At 40.6% G+C, this 20337-nt stretch overlaps 1 protein-coding gene across 3 annotated transcripts in view; it reads right to left on the bottom strand.

The window, feature by feature from the left end:
• Nucleotides 1-4899: 4899 nt before the first annotated feature.
• PLEKHS1 (pleckstrin homology domain containing S1) overlaps nt 4900-20337 on the bottom strand; it is a 60196-nt gene continuing 44758 nt past the window's right edge. For all 3 annotated transcript variants that reach the window (XM_061634385.1, XM_061634386.1, XM_061634387.1), the window contains 4 exons: nt 18405-18506; nt 11197-11332; nt 9444-9529; nt 4900-8692 (listed from right to left, as the gene is read on the bottom strand). In XM_061634385.1, coding sequence (XP_061490369.1) covers nt 9461-9529; nt 11197-11332; nt 18405-18506 — 307 coding nt within the window. In that variant the 3' untranslated portion in view covers nt 4900-8692; nt 9444-9460. The remainder of the gene's footprint in view (nt 8693-9443; nt 9530-11196; nt 11333-18404; nt 18507-20337) is intronic.

Here is a 20337-nt window from a genome sequence, read left to right on the forward strand (position 1 = left end):
ATTCGCACGGTACGGAACAGATCTGATTGGGGCATGATCTCCAGTATCAATGGAATGTATAACTATACTGGTTCGGCCAGGTTTGTTGCTAAAGAGATTCCTATAGGTTTTCAAAACTCTCAGAATCTCCTCTTTTACTTCCTCCTTCACCTCCTCTGACCATTCCACTTGATCTACCCCTCCTTTGTCTTTGCTTTCCTGTACCAAATCTGGAAGTTCAGGCCCACTTCCCTCAGGGAATAAGGTAACTTGCAACACCTTTGCATCCCTGGTATGGTAAGGCTTTAACATATTTACATGAACCACTTTGCTTTTGTTTAATTGGTCTGTGGTGATTACATATGTCACTGTGTCAAGCCTTTCTCTGATGGTATATGGTCCTTCCCAGTTAGCCTGTAATTTGTCATGTTTCCTGGGTATGAACGCCATAACCATATCTCCCACATCATACACACGTTCTCTGGCTGTTCTGTCATACCAGTAACTTTGCTTCTCCTGTGCATGACTCAGATTCTCTTTCACCACTTCCATCATTTGTTTCACTGGTTCACATTCACCCTTTCTCTCAGCAGGCATCCACAGTCTATATAAAATCCCATTCTCACACACAACTTGATTCCTCAGTTTGTCAGTGAAAGGAATCTGTTGGGTCAGCGCTTGTTCCTTTGTCTGCTTCAGACTTATATCTTTATGCAGCTCTTCCCTGAATTGATCTGCTTCTTCCCCAGAGACCACTTGATACAGTTTGTCTTCTTCAGCAGGCCTGCTAGTGGTTGCTATGGTGACCTGAGGCTGGTTAACAGATTCCACCCTGTTTGTTTCAGCCCCCCTTAATATGGCTTCTTTTTCTCTGCCAATTTGCTGTCTGGTCACTACATAGATCTTTCCTTGGGCGCCCATTACATCCCTTCCCAGTATTACTGGTTCTTGTTGCTGGGCATTAATGCCTACTTTATATCGGCCCTCTCGGCCTCTCCAAGTCATTTCCACCAGGGCCACAGGCAAACTTTCTGGTTGACCCCTCACTCCTTGGATAGTCACAGTTTCCTGAGGTAATATTACCTCAGATTTTATTAAATCTGGCCTCAGTAATGTCTGAGCGGCACCAGTATCAAGCAATGCCCAATAATTTGCCCCTTGTACTCTCACTTCCTCTCTCAGACTTGAATCAAGGTCTGTTACTTCTGTCCAGTTTATCTGGCAAAACTGAACCTTTTTTGCTGTTTCTAAAGCCTTGGGCTCTGTTTTCACTGCCCTTGTCTGAGCAGGATTACTAATGGGGTTGGCAACCTCACATTGAAAACGTAGGTGCCCTGGTCTACCACATTTGTAGCATAATTTCTCCTCACTTTTAGGGTACACAGATCCACTCTGGGGTGTCCTGTGCCCTTCAGATTTTAATGGAGGACTCACTCGCTGTGGTACCACATCCCTTCTGCCAGCACTATATGGTCTGGGTTTAAACTCTCTTGATGTTTTCCCCACCCAGCCAGTTCTATTAGAGGCAAAGTGATCCGCCATCTCTGCGGCCTCCTGCACAGATGTAGGGGAACGGTCTTTGACCAGGAGCCTTATTTCTGGTGGTAACTGATGGTATAATTGATCCAGTATCATGAGGCTTTTCACCTCTTCCACTGACTGAGCTTTGGCACTACTCATCCACTTTCCAAATATATCCATCAACTTTGCTCCCAGTTCCACAAAAGACCTCCCTGTCTGTATCTGGCAATTTCTGAAAAGCTTTCTAAAATAATCAGGCCCCAGTCTGAATCTTTTAAACACTGCTTCTTTGAATTCAGCATAGGTGACGGGCTTGTCTGAGGGGAAATATTGGTATACCTCAGCCAATTCCCCTTTAATCAGGTTTGATAAATACTGCATGTATTTATCTTCAGGTATCCCCCACAACTGAGCTGCTTTTTCAAAGGTGCTGAGGTAAATTTGAGGATCTTGACCAGGCTCATAGACAGCAAAGTCCTTTGGAGTAATTTTTATTTTTGCTCCATCTCTCTCTTTCCTTGTCTCCTCAGAGTGAAATTTCTCTCTATCAAATTTTAACTTTTCTACTTGTAATTCAGCATCCAATGCTCGTTGCTTCTCCCTCTCCTCAAACCCCAATCTCATTCTCTCAATTTCCAACTCCCTCTGTTTTTCCTTCTCTGCACCTTCCATCCTCAATCTCTCAGCTTCCAACTCCCGCTGTTTATCTTTTTCCTCAGCCTCCATCCTCAATCTCTCAGCTTCCAACTCTCTCTGCTTGTCTTTTTCCTCAGCCTCCATCCTCAATCTCTCAGCTTCCAACACTCTCTGTTTTTCCTTATCTGCACCTTCCATCCTCAACTTCTCTCTCAAGTACTCTATATAAGCGGGATTGCTTAAATATCCTTCTGGGGTCTCTTCTCTGACAGGTTGTTTTTGCTGGGCAGTTGCAAATCCTATAAGTGCTACCCTCAATTCATCTACCCCTTTACCCTCATGAGGTAAATTGAATGTTATGCACTTCTCCACCAGCTCCTTTCTTTTCATTTTTATGTATTCAGCCATGGTGTTTGAGTTCACTCACTCTTTGCCAGTCACTCTCACAAGAAATCTTGTTTTGTTATTTCTGTTTGCCACACAACTATTAGGGATTGTCTAGTATTCATATCTCACTGCTACAGCCAACACCTGTGACGTAGTCTCCTTTGTCACCACGTGTCTTTGGGACTCTCTTTGATTCGTATCTGGATTCTCTGTTGTTCGTATCCCACCGCTACTGACACCACATGTGAGGCGTCCTTCCCTGGCTCTCCCTGTCAGGTTCCTACCTGCTCGTGGTTACTGCCTGTCTCTAAGCACCACCAGGGACTCCACCAGTCCGGACCGCTCTCTCTTATGATTTCTCTCCCCGCTCTAGCACAGATCTCAACAGATCCCCCTGCTAGTCAACCACCAGTAACGTCCCAATACTAGTATTCCCAGAGACTCTGAATACTGGTATTGTTATTCTCTTCACCGCTGCCACCATTTGTTACAGTTCCCCTTCAGCCTTGGTCATTACCTTACCCTCCCTTCTGGTCTGTGAAACCCCAGCCAAGGATCAGGCCTTTGGTAAACCAAATTAAGTATTTATTACAGATAACAAAGCTAACAAGATTAACAAGATTTCTTCTTAAGGCACATAAGCATATGGTTTTACTCAATACTAATCCGAACTCCACCTCCCTCCTTCACTCTCTCCTGGCAAACAACTCTCTCAAACCCCACCAAGCAATCCACTTTTTCTCTTCTCCCCCCAGATTCCACAATTCACCACCTCACATTCACCCAGATTTACCTGTCATCCTTTCATTTATACCATTCAGCCATTTTAAACATTCAGCCAATCATCAAGCATTCTATTTGCCCATTCACTCCCCCTCCTCTTTCACTACTTACCATGTATACTCTAAACAACCAGCACTTACCATATATACACTAATATATAGGAACATCACAGTACTTTCTCCACCTTTTGCAAGGACTACCTTAAAGCAGCAGCAACCACAGGCTTTTTTTTCTTTTCTGTGACTATCCAGCCTACCAGTCTTTGAAATCAGGAATACATCACTGTGAGTTTATTGTTCAACTTCTGAGTTGATCACTGCTCTCTCTCTCTTTCTCACTCTCTCTGTATAGATATATATTTCATTGAGAAGAGTAGTAGTGAATGATCCCAAAAACATGTTTAGCTAGCATGGGAGTGGGGGAAGAAGCTCATTTCTTCATAGACCGGACTGGGCCCTATATATTGTAGAGGGGAGAGACGGGAAACGAGATCCATGGAGGCAAATAGCCCCTAAAAATGGGACAGTGTAAAAGCCGGAATGGAACGGAACAGGCCGGAACGGGCCCTTTATAAAATAAATTGATGCCAAAAACACTGGGATGTGTTAGAGACACTTGAGAACATTTAGGAACAAAAATCATTCCAATAGGATTTTATTAACCCTTTAACAACCAAAATGCCATCCGGAACGGAATGAAACAGCCCAGAATGGTGACTTCCCAGCGAACCAGACCTCCCAAATTCACCAGTCCCACGTGACTACATGGGATGCATACAATAAGACACAAAACATCCACAAAAACCATGTTCTGATACCCGTTCCAGGCTAAATACGCTTTTACGTAAAACAGCCCAGAACAGTGACTCCCCAATGAGCCAGACCTACCAAATTCACCAACCGCACACGTTGCTGCCTCTCCTTTTGTTGGGAAATGGGAGATAACACAGGATGACCCAGGAACCCCTGGGGTGATCAGCAATACCCTTTCTTGCTGTTTGTAGGTCCACTAAGCAGCACTATTGGTCTGCTACTAGGTTCCGAATGGCTGGTGAATTGGGGAGAGAGAGAGAGAGAGAGAGATTGAGAGGCAAGTCGGCTGGCTTTTACTCATGGCTTTTCTGCTGTAGGTAATGAGAGAAGACACTACTTGCTGCCACTGAGCCACCTCCACAATATAAATATAGCATACTTGGGCTGCTGCCTTTTTGGTCTGAAAAAAGAAGGGATCATCCTGTCTCTGCAGAGACCAGCAGATCTTATAGTGCCCCTGGTGGGAAGAGTAAACTGCAGCTGTTCTCTAGCACCAAAAGCTATCTGTAGTTGCATTCAATACTAGTATAGCTTACTACGAAAACCTTGCTAGGAAAGAAAAACAACAATGTACTATATTGTTTTCACACACATACCTCATTAATCATTACTAGAGCTGCCAACTAAGTAATAATATTTATTGGAACAATTTGTTTTGCAGTTAAATTTGCATACTATCAACATTTCATTCAGGATGTTTTGTGTAGATGACTATAATTTATAAATAAACACTACCGCTCGTTGGAATGAAAGGTCATCTTTAATATATATTACAGCAACATAAGAGAATCAAAGTATTCACAAAAATACAGAAGTGTGCCCTTAACTTTCAGCAGTACCAATTTAAATTTGACATCAAATGAAATTTGTCTCTGTTGTTAAATTAACTGAAGTTATATTTGGCTATATACCATTGAAAACAATTGGAGCGCATAGCACAACTCTTTGCTTGTGTGTATGCAAGTGAATGTGGTTGCTGTGAAAGCTTGTGGCCCAGAGCGTTGACTCATACAGTTATGCATGACTGGTGCATTTGATAGACTTGGCTGGTTCAGATGTTGTTCTGGGCTCTGTTCAGAAAGATGTATTATTGCATGGAACGTGGCTTATGTGGAAGTTTTGTGTCTTATTGCATGCATCCCATGTAGTCATGTGGGACTGGTGAATTTGGGAGGTCTGGCTCACTGGGAAGTCGCCGTTCCGGGCTGTTTCATTCCGTTCCAGAGGGCATTTTGGTTGTTAAAGGGTTACTAAAATCCTATCAGAATGGTTTTTGTTCCTAAATGTTGTTCTCAAGTGTCTCTAACACATCCCAGTGTTTTTGGCATCAATTTCTTTTATAAAGGGCCCTTTCCGGCCTGTTCCGTTCTGTTCCGGCGTTTACACCGTCCCCCTAAAAATGTTTGGCTGACAACATAATGGGGTGGGGGTGGGGAATCTGGTATCTTCATGGACCCTACTTATTGTAGGAGGAAGAGATGAGAAAGGAGATTCTTGATGGCAAACTGCCTCTATAAATGTTTGGCTGGCATCATAAAGTGGCAGTGGTGGTGGTGAGCATATGGTTTCTTCATGGGCCAGGCTGTGCCAGACCTTTTTATTGTCAGTGTGGAGGGAAAATGAGATTTGTGGTGGCAAACGCCCTCTAAAAAATGTTTGGCTGTCATCATGGGGTGGGGGAAAGATTGGTTTCTTCATGGGCCAGACTGGGCCTTTTTAATTATCAGGGTGGAGGGAAGTGGACCTTCTTGGTGGCAAACTGCCTGTAAAAACTGTTTGGCTGGCATTATAAGTAGAGGTGCTGGTGGGGAGAATCTGGTTTCTTCATGGGCTGCACCTGGACTGGACCTTTTATTGTCAAGGTGGGAGGGAGAGGAGATTTGGGGTTGCAAACTGCCCCAGGAATGGACTGGACTGGACCTTTAACATTTATTTTATTTATTTATTTAAAGTATCTGGATATTTAATGTGGGCTTGTGCAAGATAATTAACTATCATTCACAATAAGAGCAAGAACTTATAATTATTTTAATTAAAACAAAAACCTTAGTAGTACTTTCAAGAGGACTCGATGTTTATTTTCTGTCTCACCTCAAGTCTGTCTTTAATAATGGGGTGTGGGGCAGTTGAAAACAGACATCCTGGCAATCCAGTAAGACGACATGTGTGGGGTTGTTGCACACTTCCAGCCCCAATTTCACTTTGAGTAAGGAGGTGGAACCTGTGTAGATGTGGTTGATCAAAAGGAGAAGGAATCCCTTTTATAAAAGCCAAGAAACATAGAGATACCTTGTGTGAATGTCTGAGTCCCTGCACCAGTGGAATTCTGAAGGAACTTACAGAACTTCCTGCTACAGTATTTAGAACTGATCATATTTTGTAAAAGACTCCCTTTTCTAACATTTTGGTTTCTTGTTTTTCCTCACCTGCCATATGTTTTTCTCTGGCCAATTGGAGCTTACCGTTTATTAGATTGGTTTTATTTAAAAAAAACTCTGGAAATCTTCAGCCAATGACTATTATCTAGGAATATGGATTACTTATGACTATTTATACACTGCTCCAGGTCAGGGAGGTTCTTTCTGCATACCAGGGAAAAAGCCAGGCATCAAGTTGCCCAAATATATATTTTCTTTTCTTTTTACTTTTCAGTTGAGTTCTTTGCATGGTTGAAGGTTGGCACTGGGGGACAGCAGCACTCTTGTGCCTTGTGTGTAGAAGGCAGAAATTAGTATGAATTAAAAGTGCAATTGGATGAACTTGAACTGAACTATTTTGTTCCTTTTTTAAAATGAACTTTCCAAGCGCTGCTGGTTACTAACACAGTCCTCTTCATCTTATTCAGAAATAAGTAAACTTCCACTGTGTTCTGTGGGGCTTACTCATGAGAGCAAGCATAGGACTAAAGCCTTTTGTCGCACCTTTTAAATGTGAATTTCCAGCAGCTCACTCACGTTGTACATGTCTGTTTTTAAACAGGATTGGGAGAGCATTACTGAATGAGCAGAGATCTAGGTTTCTATTCACTACTGAGGAGGCATGATTTAACTGTGTGCACACTCATGAGACTGAGCGTAAGACTAATGGTCTGTTAGGTGTTCAGTATTATTAAAACTGCCCACAGTTTGTTTGCAAAGGAGAAGGATGGGAAAAGAACCAAAACAGGTGGAGGCCACACAACTTTTCTCCCATCTGAGAAGCTACTGTGACAGCAGAGACCCCTTCTGAACCAAAGTAAGGCACTTTACAGTTTAATTAGGTGCTATCTGTAAAACTGCAGTGTTTAAGTGTCCACAGTATGTTTGCAAGGGAGGAGGATGGGGGGAAAACAGCAGTTGGCTGTGACCTCATCGGCCACAGCCCCATAGCAGTCCCAGCAAGTCTGGTGGGCACCAGCACCCACTGGTTCTCACATAATGATAGATCATGGTTTAGTGCTTCATGTAGGAGTTGTAATTAACCTGAGGAAAGACCCCTCCTGTCTCATCCTGCCACATGGATGGAAGCATTTCACTTAATTTCCATAACTCTTGCTCGTTGGTATGAATGAACCAGGACTGTGGTTTAAAACAAACTCTAGTTAAACAAGCCAGAGTTGTAAGTTGGCTTGTTTTGAAACTGACTAGAGTTTGTTTTAAACCACCATAACTGATTCATATGTAATGATGATCCACAATTTGTAGAATGTGAAATTAAATGTGAGCAAAGTCCTTTTTGTGGCTGTGGAGGAGTGGAAGGGGGAAAAACACACACAAACCAGGGATTTTGCTTGGGCTTACTGCAGTTTGCGTATGTACTGCTAAACCATGGTTTAGCATTATAGCTATACTACCTCAATATCTTTTTTAATATTAATAATTGCAACAAAAACACTTTTGACATAAGTCTCTGCTGTAGAGAAAGATGGAGAACAAGCATGGATTCTTCAACAATAGTCATAACTAACTCAGCAAAAAACCCCCCAAACTTTTATCATAAGACTATTAGTTAAATCATAAATATGGATAACAACAACAAGAAAAAGTTGCCCATCAGCTCCAAGTGAAGATAATCTCCAGGGTGATCTCTAGTTTGACTTTAAGGTGTGTTTTGTTTTATTTCAGCTTTTTTTGCAAAGCAGATATTTGATACCACAGTGGGAAGGTACAGATGGAGGGTGTGAGGATCTTTGTTCTCATGGTAGTGCAGAATGTGAAGCGGTGAAAAAGATGCCAAGCAACAGTATGAACAATAGAAACTCTTCCAGAAAGAGTTTGAAATACTTGTATGGTTATTTACAGTGGCAAAAACTTTTCTGAATACTATTGCCTTCAAAGTTTGCAGGGGAATAATCCTGCCCTAGTCTGGTACAATCTGGTTGTACTCAGTGCTACAAAAAAAACCTGTCATAAGAAAGGTAGGGATGTCTTGCAAAATGAAGTTGCTATCAAAGATAAGCCAAGGAAGAAGAACATCACCATACTACATTTTTATGAGAGTGCTGCATAAAGTCCTGGTGTAGTTGTGATTTTTGTTGTGCTGATGTTACCACATTCTCATTTGTATTTGACGTAAGATCCTCATCAATGGAGATTCTGCAACAAGAAACAAATGAAAATATACTTATTACATTTGGATCCTGCCTTTTCACAAAGAAGGTCAGAGGTATTGGATTTCTGGACTGGATTTCAGAATCTGTTGATTTCAGAACCACAATTCCAGGAATGATGCTAGACCTGGCTGTACATGCATAAATTTATCAAATACACTCTGTATATTATAGGTGCTTGTATATGTGGTATACCCAACCCATGTTACTGTACTCTATGCAGTTTAAATTGTATTTTGACATGCGTTCCTACCCACCAGAGACTATATTTTCTCAGCATTTATATTTTTCATTTTGAGTGCAATAACGTTTTCAGTAGATCATACATCAAGGTGTTTTTGACTGCCACTAGCTACTGGTGCTAGCTGTTAAAATATGAGTACATTACACAGACCATTGGTTTCCCTGTGAAAATGTCCCTTTGCATTGTAATTGAGGCAAACACAAGTTTAGGGAATCTGGATTTGCTTCACAGTGTATATTTCTAACTGAGGGAAAAATTCACAGTGTTCAGTGCACTCTAGCGCTGATAATGGACATGAAAGGAAGGTCTAAAATTGTGCCAGTTCTGGAACAAGTAACATCTAGCCCTAGAAGGAGCTGTGATAACAAGCCTGTGAAACCACAATATTTGAAATTAAACCCATTAATTATACAGAAACTAAACCTGCTTATACATTAACTGTGTCTCTGATGACTTGTGCATAGAAGAATAGGCAGGGCTATTACATACTTACATTTTTATTTGTCTCCATTAGGAACACTTGCATCCTTGAGCATGTAAAAGTTCTGAATTTGGGAGTCGACACACAGACAGTTTCACCTTTAGAAAAACAGGTGCAAACTATTACAGTATTCATTTTTTTAGAATTTACAGGCCTGCATAATCTTTATATTCATAATACAATGGTTAGCAACTTTGGGTTGTATTCAACTATGTGCTACTCAGAGTAGACCCATTGAATTTAATGAACCAACATTAGTCATATTAACTTCAATGGGTCTACTATGAGTAAGACTAACATTGAATACCACCCTTTCTATAGACAATTCATAAATAGATCTTTTCCCAATATACCTTTGCAAGTTTAGCAGTATCTAATCCTAGTGATTTAGCCTTGCAGCATCAATTAATTGTGCTTCCAGACAGCTTTTGCTATTCCTTTGCACCTGTACAATATTAAAAGGCGAGGTCTGTGGTTTCAATTTCTAATTACCTTTAAATATTGCACACTGTTTCCACTGAAATAGTCTAGGAGTAGGGGATTGTGCAATTCATGCAAGGGCTTAGGAAGAAGACTAAAACAAAATCACACCTGCGCTTTCTAGCAATTTCAAAGCAAACGAGGGAGAGATAACTGATGACCATTTACTAAGAGATCATTTACCACAGTATGAATTCACAGTGTTAAGTCACCTGTTTTGAGCCAGTACAGCCAATCAACCCACTGTGGGGTGTGCCTCAAGAGTCTATGGCTGGCTATGATCACCTAACCTGAACCGCATTAAATGTTTACTAGTGATGTAGAGTGTCCTTATACAATGGAAATGGCCACATGTGAAGAGAAAAGAGAACTCTGGGACAGACGTAAGGCAACAGGAGACTTAATAGGAGACAAACACAAATCCCAGTGCCTTTCCAACGACATATAACCAGTCTTCTTTGTCCTTAAGACCAGCGTGAATGTTGTTAACCCAATGCTACTTTTTAATTAGCCCTTCTTCCCCCCATTCCCTGACCTTGTCTTCAGCTTTCCATTACCTCCATTTATCTTTCTGTTCACCCTTGTCCTCCTGCTTCTTAGCCACTGCCTACTGTTGCCTCCAGCTTCCCACCTACTGGACAATTTGCCCTTTATCTTCTCTGCCTCCTTGCCTCCTTCTTGCTCAGTTACTCGTGTTGCATTTTGCTTGTCTGCTCAGCTCTTCTTCATTATGGATGTTTATCTTCTCACCAGTGGAACAGCCCATGCTGTCCTTGGGCCCTGTGTGAGACTTCTCCGCCAGTCCAAATAAAATTTCCTCCACAGAACTTGTATTTTTTCCCCTAGCGCTGTGACTGATTCTCACCTTAGCAGCTTGAATGCTCATAATATTCTATGAAACCACCAATTGTTATTTCTTTCTTGTTTGTATTAAGGACATTTAAATAAACTTGTCTGGTGAAGAGGCTGGAGTTCTTCCTTTATGTCCCAGAGCTCAAGCATTAAAAAGAGATACCATGGCTAAGGTCCAGTGAATCCACACTCAAATTAAAACTGGAAGCTGAAGGTGGGAGATCTGCTACCGCTTATTGCCCTGGGGAAAAACTACTAGATGCTTGTTATAGACCAACATATGAGCGGCCACATAGGAGATTGTAAGTGGTAAATGGTATACACAAAATGGTTGGCCTGAAAAATTTGTCTAGATAAGGCCTACGACTAATTGCCACAAACTAATTCACAACTAGGAGCTGTACTCCTAACTAATTAAATTGCTGGATCTTACCTCTTTTCTTGTGGATCTACTTATGAACAAAGATATTTCATCCATGCTCTTGACATGCAGGTCATTCACAGCCACTATATAATCCCCTTGATGAAAGATGCATCCGAAGTGATGCAGGTCTTTCCACTGGGAGACGCTGTAGTGGATTGGAGAAGGGACAACAAAAAGCATGAACTAGTTAGGCTTCTTGTTCACTGTTGTGATGGCTTCTCATCTGGAGAAGTATCCATGGAGGGGTGGGATGAAGTTGAGAGTTAAACCAGATCAGGAACAGATATCAATTAAAAAGAAAGTAGTTTCCAGGTGAATGCGAATATACTCTTGGGCATCCTATTACATCCTATTGTGTGATCACAAAATCTTGTTTTTGCCATTAGCAGAGGAAACTTAGAAACCAGAGAGAATTCTTAATTCTGATCCCAGCTATGAACCTGAAGGGAGCAGCTTTTGGTGATCTCCTTGTATGTGTTTTTTTTAAAAAAATAAGAGTAATATGTTATCCCAAAGACACTGGAACCAGTAACCAATGATTCATATAAATGAAGGTCCAAAATGATTGTGATCCTGTGATTCTTATTCTACATTAGTGCTTTTGAACTCATAGAAAATTTCCTCTTTTTAAATATGCATCTTTAGATTAGAATAAATGATAACTATTCAAGCCTCTAGATTTGTCTACAAATGGGAACGCAGGTGAAACAAAATATAAAGTCTTGTGGAAATTCTAGTAGCCACTCTGTGGCTGTTCAGTTATTTCAGCCCGAAGTCCTAACACAGTTGGCCTACTGAGCTGGTTGAGAATTTTTATTGTGGCATTCCAATGTAGAGCCCTAGCCTTGGAAATTTAAACTCACATAGAATTAGGGGTTCAGAGAAAATCCCATGGTTTATCCACTCCAATCACATGCCCACTTCCTATCCTAAGCCAAAGCCATGTCTACCTAAACTATCTACTATTCTACCATCTCTGTAAATAGATTTGTCCATTGCTGGATTAGTCTAACAGGCTAAAGGTACATTTTTTCTGTCACCTAAATCCATTGTTCCTTGCCCTGTACTTGCTTAGACGTGGTCAACAAAGATTCACCATCTCCTTTCCAGCAGAAATTTTGAAAAATATTTGATAGGAGCCTTCATTCCATTAATTTAAATATGTCCATTAGCATTCTGTGCCAGGGGACCTCATCTCTGAAACCTGTTGAGAAGAATTTCCTCCCATCACCGACAGGGCCTGAGAGAGTGACTTTCTTATTATGCACAGTGTGCAGCAGGTATGTGAAGTACATCAAAGGAGAGCAGAGAGAGACAGACTTGCCACTGAGGACTAGAGAGTACACAAGGGAAAGCACAGCAGGAGATGAGCTTTAGACACCTCTAATCTCTGTCCGTTTGGTCCTCCCCTCCTTTCCTCAGTCAGTGATACTGATATTCTAGGAAGCGCACTAACTTCCATATCAACCTATTAACTCTGCAAAGCATGTGAGAAAATGGAACTCCTCCAATTTCTAAACCTCCAGTACTGAGATTAAAGTTTTCCCTCTCATGTTTGCAGAGTCAATAGACAGAAAGGAAATTAGTTCTCTCTTTTATAGATGCTCCCCCTCCCCAAATGTATACACTTTAATTGGGATAGTACTAAGGCAATGTGGTATCGACCTACCCTCTGAACCCCTAATCCCAGGGTTGGCAACACACCTTCACCCTGTTGTGGACACTTTGATTTTAGCCCTGGTTGCAATGCTGTGACTGTGCATGTGTGTGCATGTGCACACGCAGTGTAAAATTTGGCCAACAGGCATTAAGGACAGCTAGAAGAGATAGACCTGGGGAGGAATGTTGTGAGGGGAGTAGGAAGAAACTGCAGGACAAACGAGACATGATGTGGGAAATCTGTGATTGTGTTCTCCTGTGTTCTTCTATTTTACGGATTAGAATTTTCTGGGCCTGTTTTGGCCCACAAGATGCCTATTGGAATATAACTTGATTTTGATTTTACATACCTCAGAAGGTTTGACCAGAGGTTACTTTTATGCCCTTTAAAACTCTATATGCATTTATTTTTATCTATTTTAAAGCTCTGGTATTCTACAAATTGAGTAGACAATGGAATGAGTTGCTGAATGGTAATTTGCCTCTGGACGATTTATCATATGGAATAAACTGTGGAAGAGAAAGTGTGACATCTTGTGGTCCACGAAGGCTGCAGACTAGCTTTATGTGTTTCTCAGATTCTTTCTGTTCAACTCTACCACCAACTGATTAACATAGGAATGTCCAACTGAAGAAAGTACTGGGCACTAAACATTGTGTTCTCTGTTACACAAATACTGAGATGGTGGCTTTCAAATTGAAGGCATTTTTAGCAGTCTAAGCTGCCAAGCACCTGTTGTCAGTATTTGAACAAACTCCTTTCTGGACTGTGCCATGTGTGCAAATTAAGCATCCCTTTCATACACAGCCAGCTCTCCTGGACACTCTAAAGATGTTGTTCATCTGCCAATCACAGTTAAAAAATGTTTGTTTGCTTTTTACAAAATCTATATAAAAATCTATATCCTGCCCCAAAGACACTAACAATAAAGAACATAATAAAATAATAAATAACTTATTTAAAAATACAACATACATTTAATGTCCAAAAATACACTGATAACAAGGTTAACTCATAAATATCTGTTCCAACAAAAAAAATCTTAACATGTCTTCAAAAAGAGTACAAAGCAGGGTTCTGGCAATCCTCTTTGGGATAAGCATTTCACATTTGTGTCACTAGTCACAATAAACACTAGCCTGAGCTACAGCAGATTTTACACAGAACAGGCTAACAAGAATAAAGAAGTCCTCCCATTTGTATACCTGAAATGTGTAATAACTCTTGCTAGAGCTCTTTAATCAAATCAGTTATTACAGGAAGGCACGAAATACAATCCAATGTCACTTCTGAAATGCCTAACGATCGATCTCCATTGCCTATAACAACTTTATGCCATACTCATGATACAGTTAATTTAAATAATGGAAAAATTACTCCTGAAGAGCTATTATTACTTGATTCATTCTCTTCTTTATCTGGAGATGCAAAAAAAGAGATAATTACAAATATGGAACTTCTATTAATGACTTTAAAGTCTCAAACACCAAATAAGCCGGATAGGGATTCAAAACTTGGGGATATCAATTTTGGCCAAATTAGTCTACTCAATAATGTCCATACCAGTCCAACAAGCACCAATATTCAACCACTAAAGAGTCCCTCACTGACCACACTTCAGCCAAGGTCCTTAGTAAATTCTAGGAATTGACCAAGAACATCCGCTTCCAACTGGAAGCTGAACTTGATTTCGTGGAACATTGCTGGCTGGGCTAATAAAATACAACTCCCAACCGTCAAGAATTTTCTGTCTAAATATGATATTATCCTAATACAAGAATCCTGGTCAATAGGTGAAATATATCTGGATGGCTTTTTGCCCTTTACAATGGATGCCTTGCCAAGTACTAGCGGTGGTAGAGCTAAAGGTGGAGTATGTATTTTAGTTACCACCAAGATACAAGTTGAAATTCTCCCCCTGACCCCGCTTTTGGGTCTTGCAGCTGCAATAATACTAAAATTTCTCCACTCTACATATCTAATTATAAACATCTATATTCCACCCAATAATAATAAAAATCTGATTAAAAAACAATTTAAGAATCTAGAGATCTACTTGTTAAACTTGATAGACTCTTTCCCCGAAGCTATGCTAATATTAGCAGGGGATTTCAATGCCAGATTGGGCTCCTCAGATAATGACCTTTACACGAAATTTCATTTAGAACCCCCTGAGTTAGAAGGGACATCAAATATTCCTACGAGGCAATCTAAGGATAAGGGCTCCAACTACGCAGGACTATATCTAATGTTACTGTCTATAAAGCTAAATTTATTACTGCTGAATGGCCGTACAAATGGAGATTTGGAAGGGGAATTAACCTATTTAACGGCCAGAGGAGCATCTGCCATAGACTTGATATTTGTATCACAGGAAATTTTTGCCTTAATTGATTGCTGTAAAGTTTTGGCCCGTCCTGAAAGTGATCATTTTCCAGTGATTTTTTCAATTAAAGATATCAATGAATCCCCTGTCTTAGTCCTTCATACCTTTGATGTAACAGAAGTAGAAATACGTCCTCCTCGAATAAAATGGGTTCCCAAATTCCAAAAGGAGATCTCTGATAGTTTAAATTCCTTAGAAATAGAGACCATTAAAAATCAATCTATACTAAACTCTGATGATACGGTGCCTTATTACCATCTATACCAACTGATAATTACCATTCAAGGTCTTCTCAGAAAGGATGCTCTGGTTACTTCAAAAAGACTTGGGTGTAGGAAGAATTTTTGGTTTGATCAAGAGTGCTTTGAAATCAAAAAGCAAGTTAAATCTATACATCAAGATTATAAATTGCACAGAACTCCTGACTGCTTAGAAAAATTTAGAGAGATCAGAAAAACTTTCAAACAGCTAATTAAAACAAAAAAAGAACTGGGCTCTGAGGCAAACGTGGCAAAGTCTCATTCACGCCTCAAAACTAAAAAATTCAACTATGTTTTGGCATATAATAGCCCAACAATGGCCGAAATCCAACCTTAAATTAGACTGTGCCATACCCCCAGCTGTCTGGGAAAGATACTATGCCACTCTGTATCAAACAAATTCCCCTGAAGTCGAGGTGTTACCAAGCCCTTTAATGGAATTTCCAATTTGGCCACCTGTCACCATTGATGATAGTTTGGACCTTATAGACTCTCTCAAATTAAATAAGGCACCAGGGCCTGACAACATACCCCCGGAAATTTTCAAATTAAATGCCAATTGGTGGGCTCCCTTTTTGGCTGACTTATTTACCAAGATCAACTCCTCGATGGTCATTCCAGAAGGTTGGGGCGCTGCAATAATAATACCTATCTTTAAAAAAGAATCTCATCTGGACCCAGCCAACTATAGGCCAATAAGTCTGCTGAATATAATAACTAAGCTTTATGCTACCTTTTTATATAGAAAACTTTCAGATTGGATAAATCAAGAGGACCTATTAGCACCAGAGCAAGCTGGCTTTCGAGCTGGACGTTCTCCCTGCGACCACACTTTGGTCCTACAGCATCTGATTTCCAAATATAGTAGCTCTAAGGGTAGTGTTCTATTTGCAGCTTTTGTTGACCTAAAAGCTGCATTTGATACAATATCTAGACCGAGACTCTGGCTGAAACTACAAAATCTGGGTATAGACAGGCGTTTATTAGCACTAATACAAGGTCTCTATCAAAACACTTCTCTACAAATACGATGCAATAATAAAGGCCATTTAACGAAGCAAATAACTACTTCAAAGGGTGTTAAACAGGGGTGCGTACTAGCCCCCCTATTATTTAACATCTATATAAACAACCTAGTGACTAGCCTTGGGCCTATTTCATCGCACCCTCCAATGCTCTCTCGTATTTCGAGACCTTGTCTATTATATGCAGATGATATAGTTTTGTTATCTCAGACCCCTATTGGTCTCAAAAGACTGATGGCAACTGTAACATCATTCTGTTTAGAAGAAGATCTAGTAATTAACCTCCAAAAAACCAAAGTCCTAGTCTTTACCAAAAAAAAGATAAAACATATCTGGAGAATTGATAAGCGCCCTATTGATCAGGTTAAATCCATTAAATATCTTGGATTTACCTTTCAATCATCTGGCTCTCAACAACAGCATATTACCTCCAGTCTGTTAAACGCTAGGCGTACAACAAAGACCCTATTATCCTTTTTCCATACTAAAGGGGGTCAACTTGTCTCCCCAGCCAGAAAAATCTTTGTTACTAAAATCATTCCCCAACTTCTATACGGCACTCAAATTAGCACTTTCACGAACTATGCAAAGCTGGAAACTATCCAAAATTCCTTCTTAAGATCTATATTAGGAGTGCCCACATGTGTCCCTAACCATATTCTGCGATTAGAATGTGGACTCCAATCTATTGAATCATGTGTTTGGAAGCTGAGAATACTACTATGGTTGAAACTGATTTTTAACCCCATTGGGCTGGCTCCACATGTCCTTATAGATAATTATCACTCTCCTTGGGAAAAACTGATTCTTGATAAAATATCAAGTTTAGGTCTATCTTTATCCTATATTTTACAACTGGGCTTTGAATCTGCTCGTAAATTAGTTATAAAACGGCTTAGGGATATTGATTTCCAACATCATTTACTACTTGTCAGGAACCAAATACACAATCCCAAGTTCTGTACCTTAATGTCCTATCTTTCAACCTTGGAACTTCCTAATTACCGTAGAGCCTTTACGTTAATGAGGCTAAATATATTACCTTCTGCTGTCCTTTATGGCAGATATAATAAAATCCCATACTCCGAACGACTCTGTCCATGTGCTGAGGGTGAAGTAGAATCTAATGAGCATGTCCTTCTCCGCTGCCCCTACTATTGTGACCTAAGAAACAAACTAATCCTACCTATTTTATCACCTTTTCCAGGTAGAACCCAATCATTCTACTTAGATTATCTATTAGGTGACCATCTATCGGATGTGACCTTTGCAGTTGCTAAATATACCGCAGCTGCCATTCATTATAGGAAAACGATTAAAATCAACCCAAAGGCAACATAATTTATCAATAGATGTTAACGGTTTTAACTATTTTATTGACAGGGCTCAATATCAGATTGTTTGGTATTACCCGACTAAATTTTATATGTATAGTACTGTATTGTATTGTCTAATGTTTGAGAGGTCTATCGACCGTAACAATAAATTCATTCATTCATTCATTCATTCATTCAATCAATCAATCAATCAATCAATCAATCAATCAATCAGTTAATCAAATTATATGCTTCTAAATACCAGTTGTGGAGATCACAAGAAGTGAGAGTGTTGTTGTGCTCATGTCCTGCTTGCAGGTTCCCCGTAGTCCCCGGTTGGCCACTGTAGGAAGAGAATGCTGGGCTAGACTGGCCTTTGGTCTGATCCAGCAGGGCTCTTCTTTCGGGTCAAATAATTAACCAACCACAAATTAACTAGAGCTGTGTCTTATGAAAATATGATCAGCAGTGAGATGACTTTGTTGGAACTGACCAACATTTTTTACTTCAACTGACTGCATGCTTTTTAGAGCTGGAGGTACAAACCAATATGAAAATAAGAGGCCTTACCAGATATGTCCAACTGCTTCTGTAAGTGTCAGACAATCGGTGAAATCATCCCGGGGAAGAAGAATATCCACCTCTTCCAGTTTGCTTTCATCTGTGATTTTACTGAAAAGAGGGAAGGGTGTATTCTGAAATCCAAAACATGTGGCTAATAAACTAGAAAGGTGCCACTGCAAGTTGTACTAGTAATGTTGCTTTCCTAAATTGGAGAAAATAGAGAAGCAGTGGCTTGTTCTGATGTAGCTAAAATATACTGTAGATTCATAGTGTACTATGCACGGGAAGGGCTGTAGCTCAGTGGTAGAACATCTGCTTTGCATGCCAAAGGTCCATGTTTGAAACCCAGCATCTCCAGATAGGGCTGGGAATATCTGCTGTCTGAAACCCTAGAGGGTACTGATATATAGTTATTTAAAACACTTACATGCTGCCTTTTCAAGATTCAAGGTGGCATAGGTATGCATTAGCCCTGGGCCTGAAAAGGTATATAGTACGGGGAAGGGGTATATATCTGCAGTTGGAAATCATGGCAGCAAACAAGAGCCATCCAGCAATGATGGGGCTAGACAGCATAGGCCCCAGCATCTACGTGAAAGGACCTGTTGGGTCTTTGCGTCATTACCATAACCTTGATGCTATCACCCACAAATAAGAGATGAGGAATCAATCTAGTACAAGTAAAATAATTTCGCTGCCCCCTTTGTGTTAGATGACGTTGTGCACCTGGCGTGGCAAAGAGAGGAAGTCAGCAGGAGTCACAGGTGGTTGGCACTGATGCGGCCTGGGTTCCTGCCTTAGAACCAGTCAGTACACCTGACTGGCTCCCAGGGAAGCTTTTAAAAGGTCTTTCCCAGCTGTGGCAGCCGCCTTTTGCTTCCTGCTGCTTCCAATGGACCCACCTAACCTCCCTCAGTTAATTACATCTTGCTGTGTACTAGCATTGGTTGCTATTTCTCTGGACTGGCAAGGAATTTTACCCAGTTCTTCAGGTATACACCTGTCACAACTTGGCAAGGAAGAGCACTGGGCAGGATCCATAGATTGAGAAGATCTCCAAAAGGGATCCTGGACTGACAGGGAAGCCCCCCAGCCCTAGCTCAAAGTTGAGGGAAGGGCAGATGGCGTGTCTCACTCCCAGACTGGTGGGGTCCACACCAATGTGAGAACATTCCCCCGCTGTCTGGCAACTCCTACTGGTAACTCAGATGGGCTGGGAGGAGCACTGAGTGAGCAGGTGGGCTGCCCAATGGTTGGATTCTTGCCCCATGCCATGCGAAACCCCACTGTGGTATAATCAATATAGATGTGGCCATTTCCCACCCACGTGCTGTTTCTTGTTGTTTATGGACTCGCTCAACTCAACTGCCCCGTGCCTTGCACACCACTAATAGCAGTCAACCACTACAAATCATGATCAGCTTTGATATATGGCCTATTATTTGCTTTAGCTCAAACTGTATTTAACTCAGACTGAAGGTACTTTTTGAAGTTCATAACATGTTTGTAAAGCAGTGTGTAAAAAAGGCTCATTTCCTAACAGAATAAAACTATTGAGAAGCAAGAACTGTAATAATTCATTTCCCCTGCACCTTTGCAAACTACATGGAACAATGGAACAAAGCCAGGTATACGCTTTAGTGAATTCAATGGGCTCAGATGGTGGGGAGATAAAAGGTAAATATTCTTCCTGGTTCACATGATGGAGCAAAGTACTAACTACAAAGTCTTGTTAACTGTTGAACTGATTGTATCACATACAAATCAGGACACTGAAAAACTGATTTAAATACAAATGCTTTTCTTTTGTTTTCAGGGAGTTTGTGATAAATGCAGAAATAATTAGCAATATAGGGTAGTATTCAGTGCTAATCCTACTCAGGGTAGACCTATTGAAGTTAATAGACATAATTAACTTAGGTACATTATTTTCCGTGGG

Source organism: Rhineura floridana, chromosome 7 (assembly GCF_030035675.1).
Source record: "Rhineura floridana isolate rRhiFlo1 chromosome 7, rRhiFlo1.hap2, whole genome shotgun sequence".
In the NCBI taxonomy this organism is placed as follows: Eukaryota; Metazoa; Chordata; class Lepidosauria; order Squamata; family Rhineuridae; genus Rhineura; species Rhineura floridana.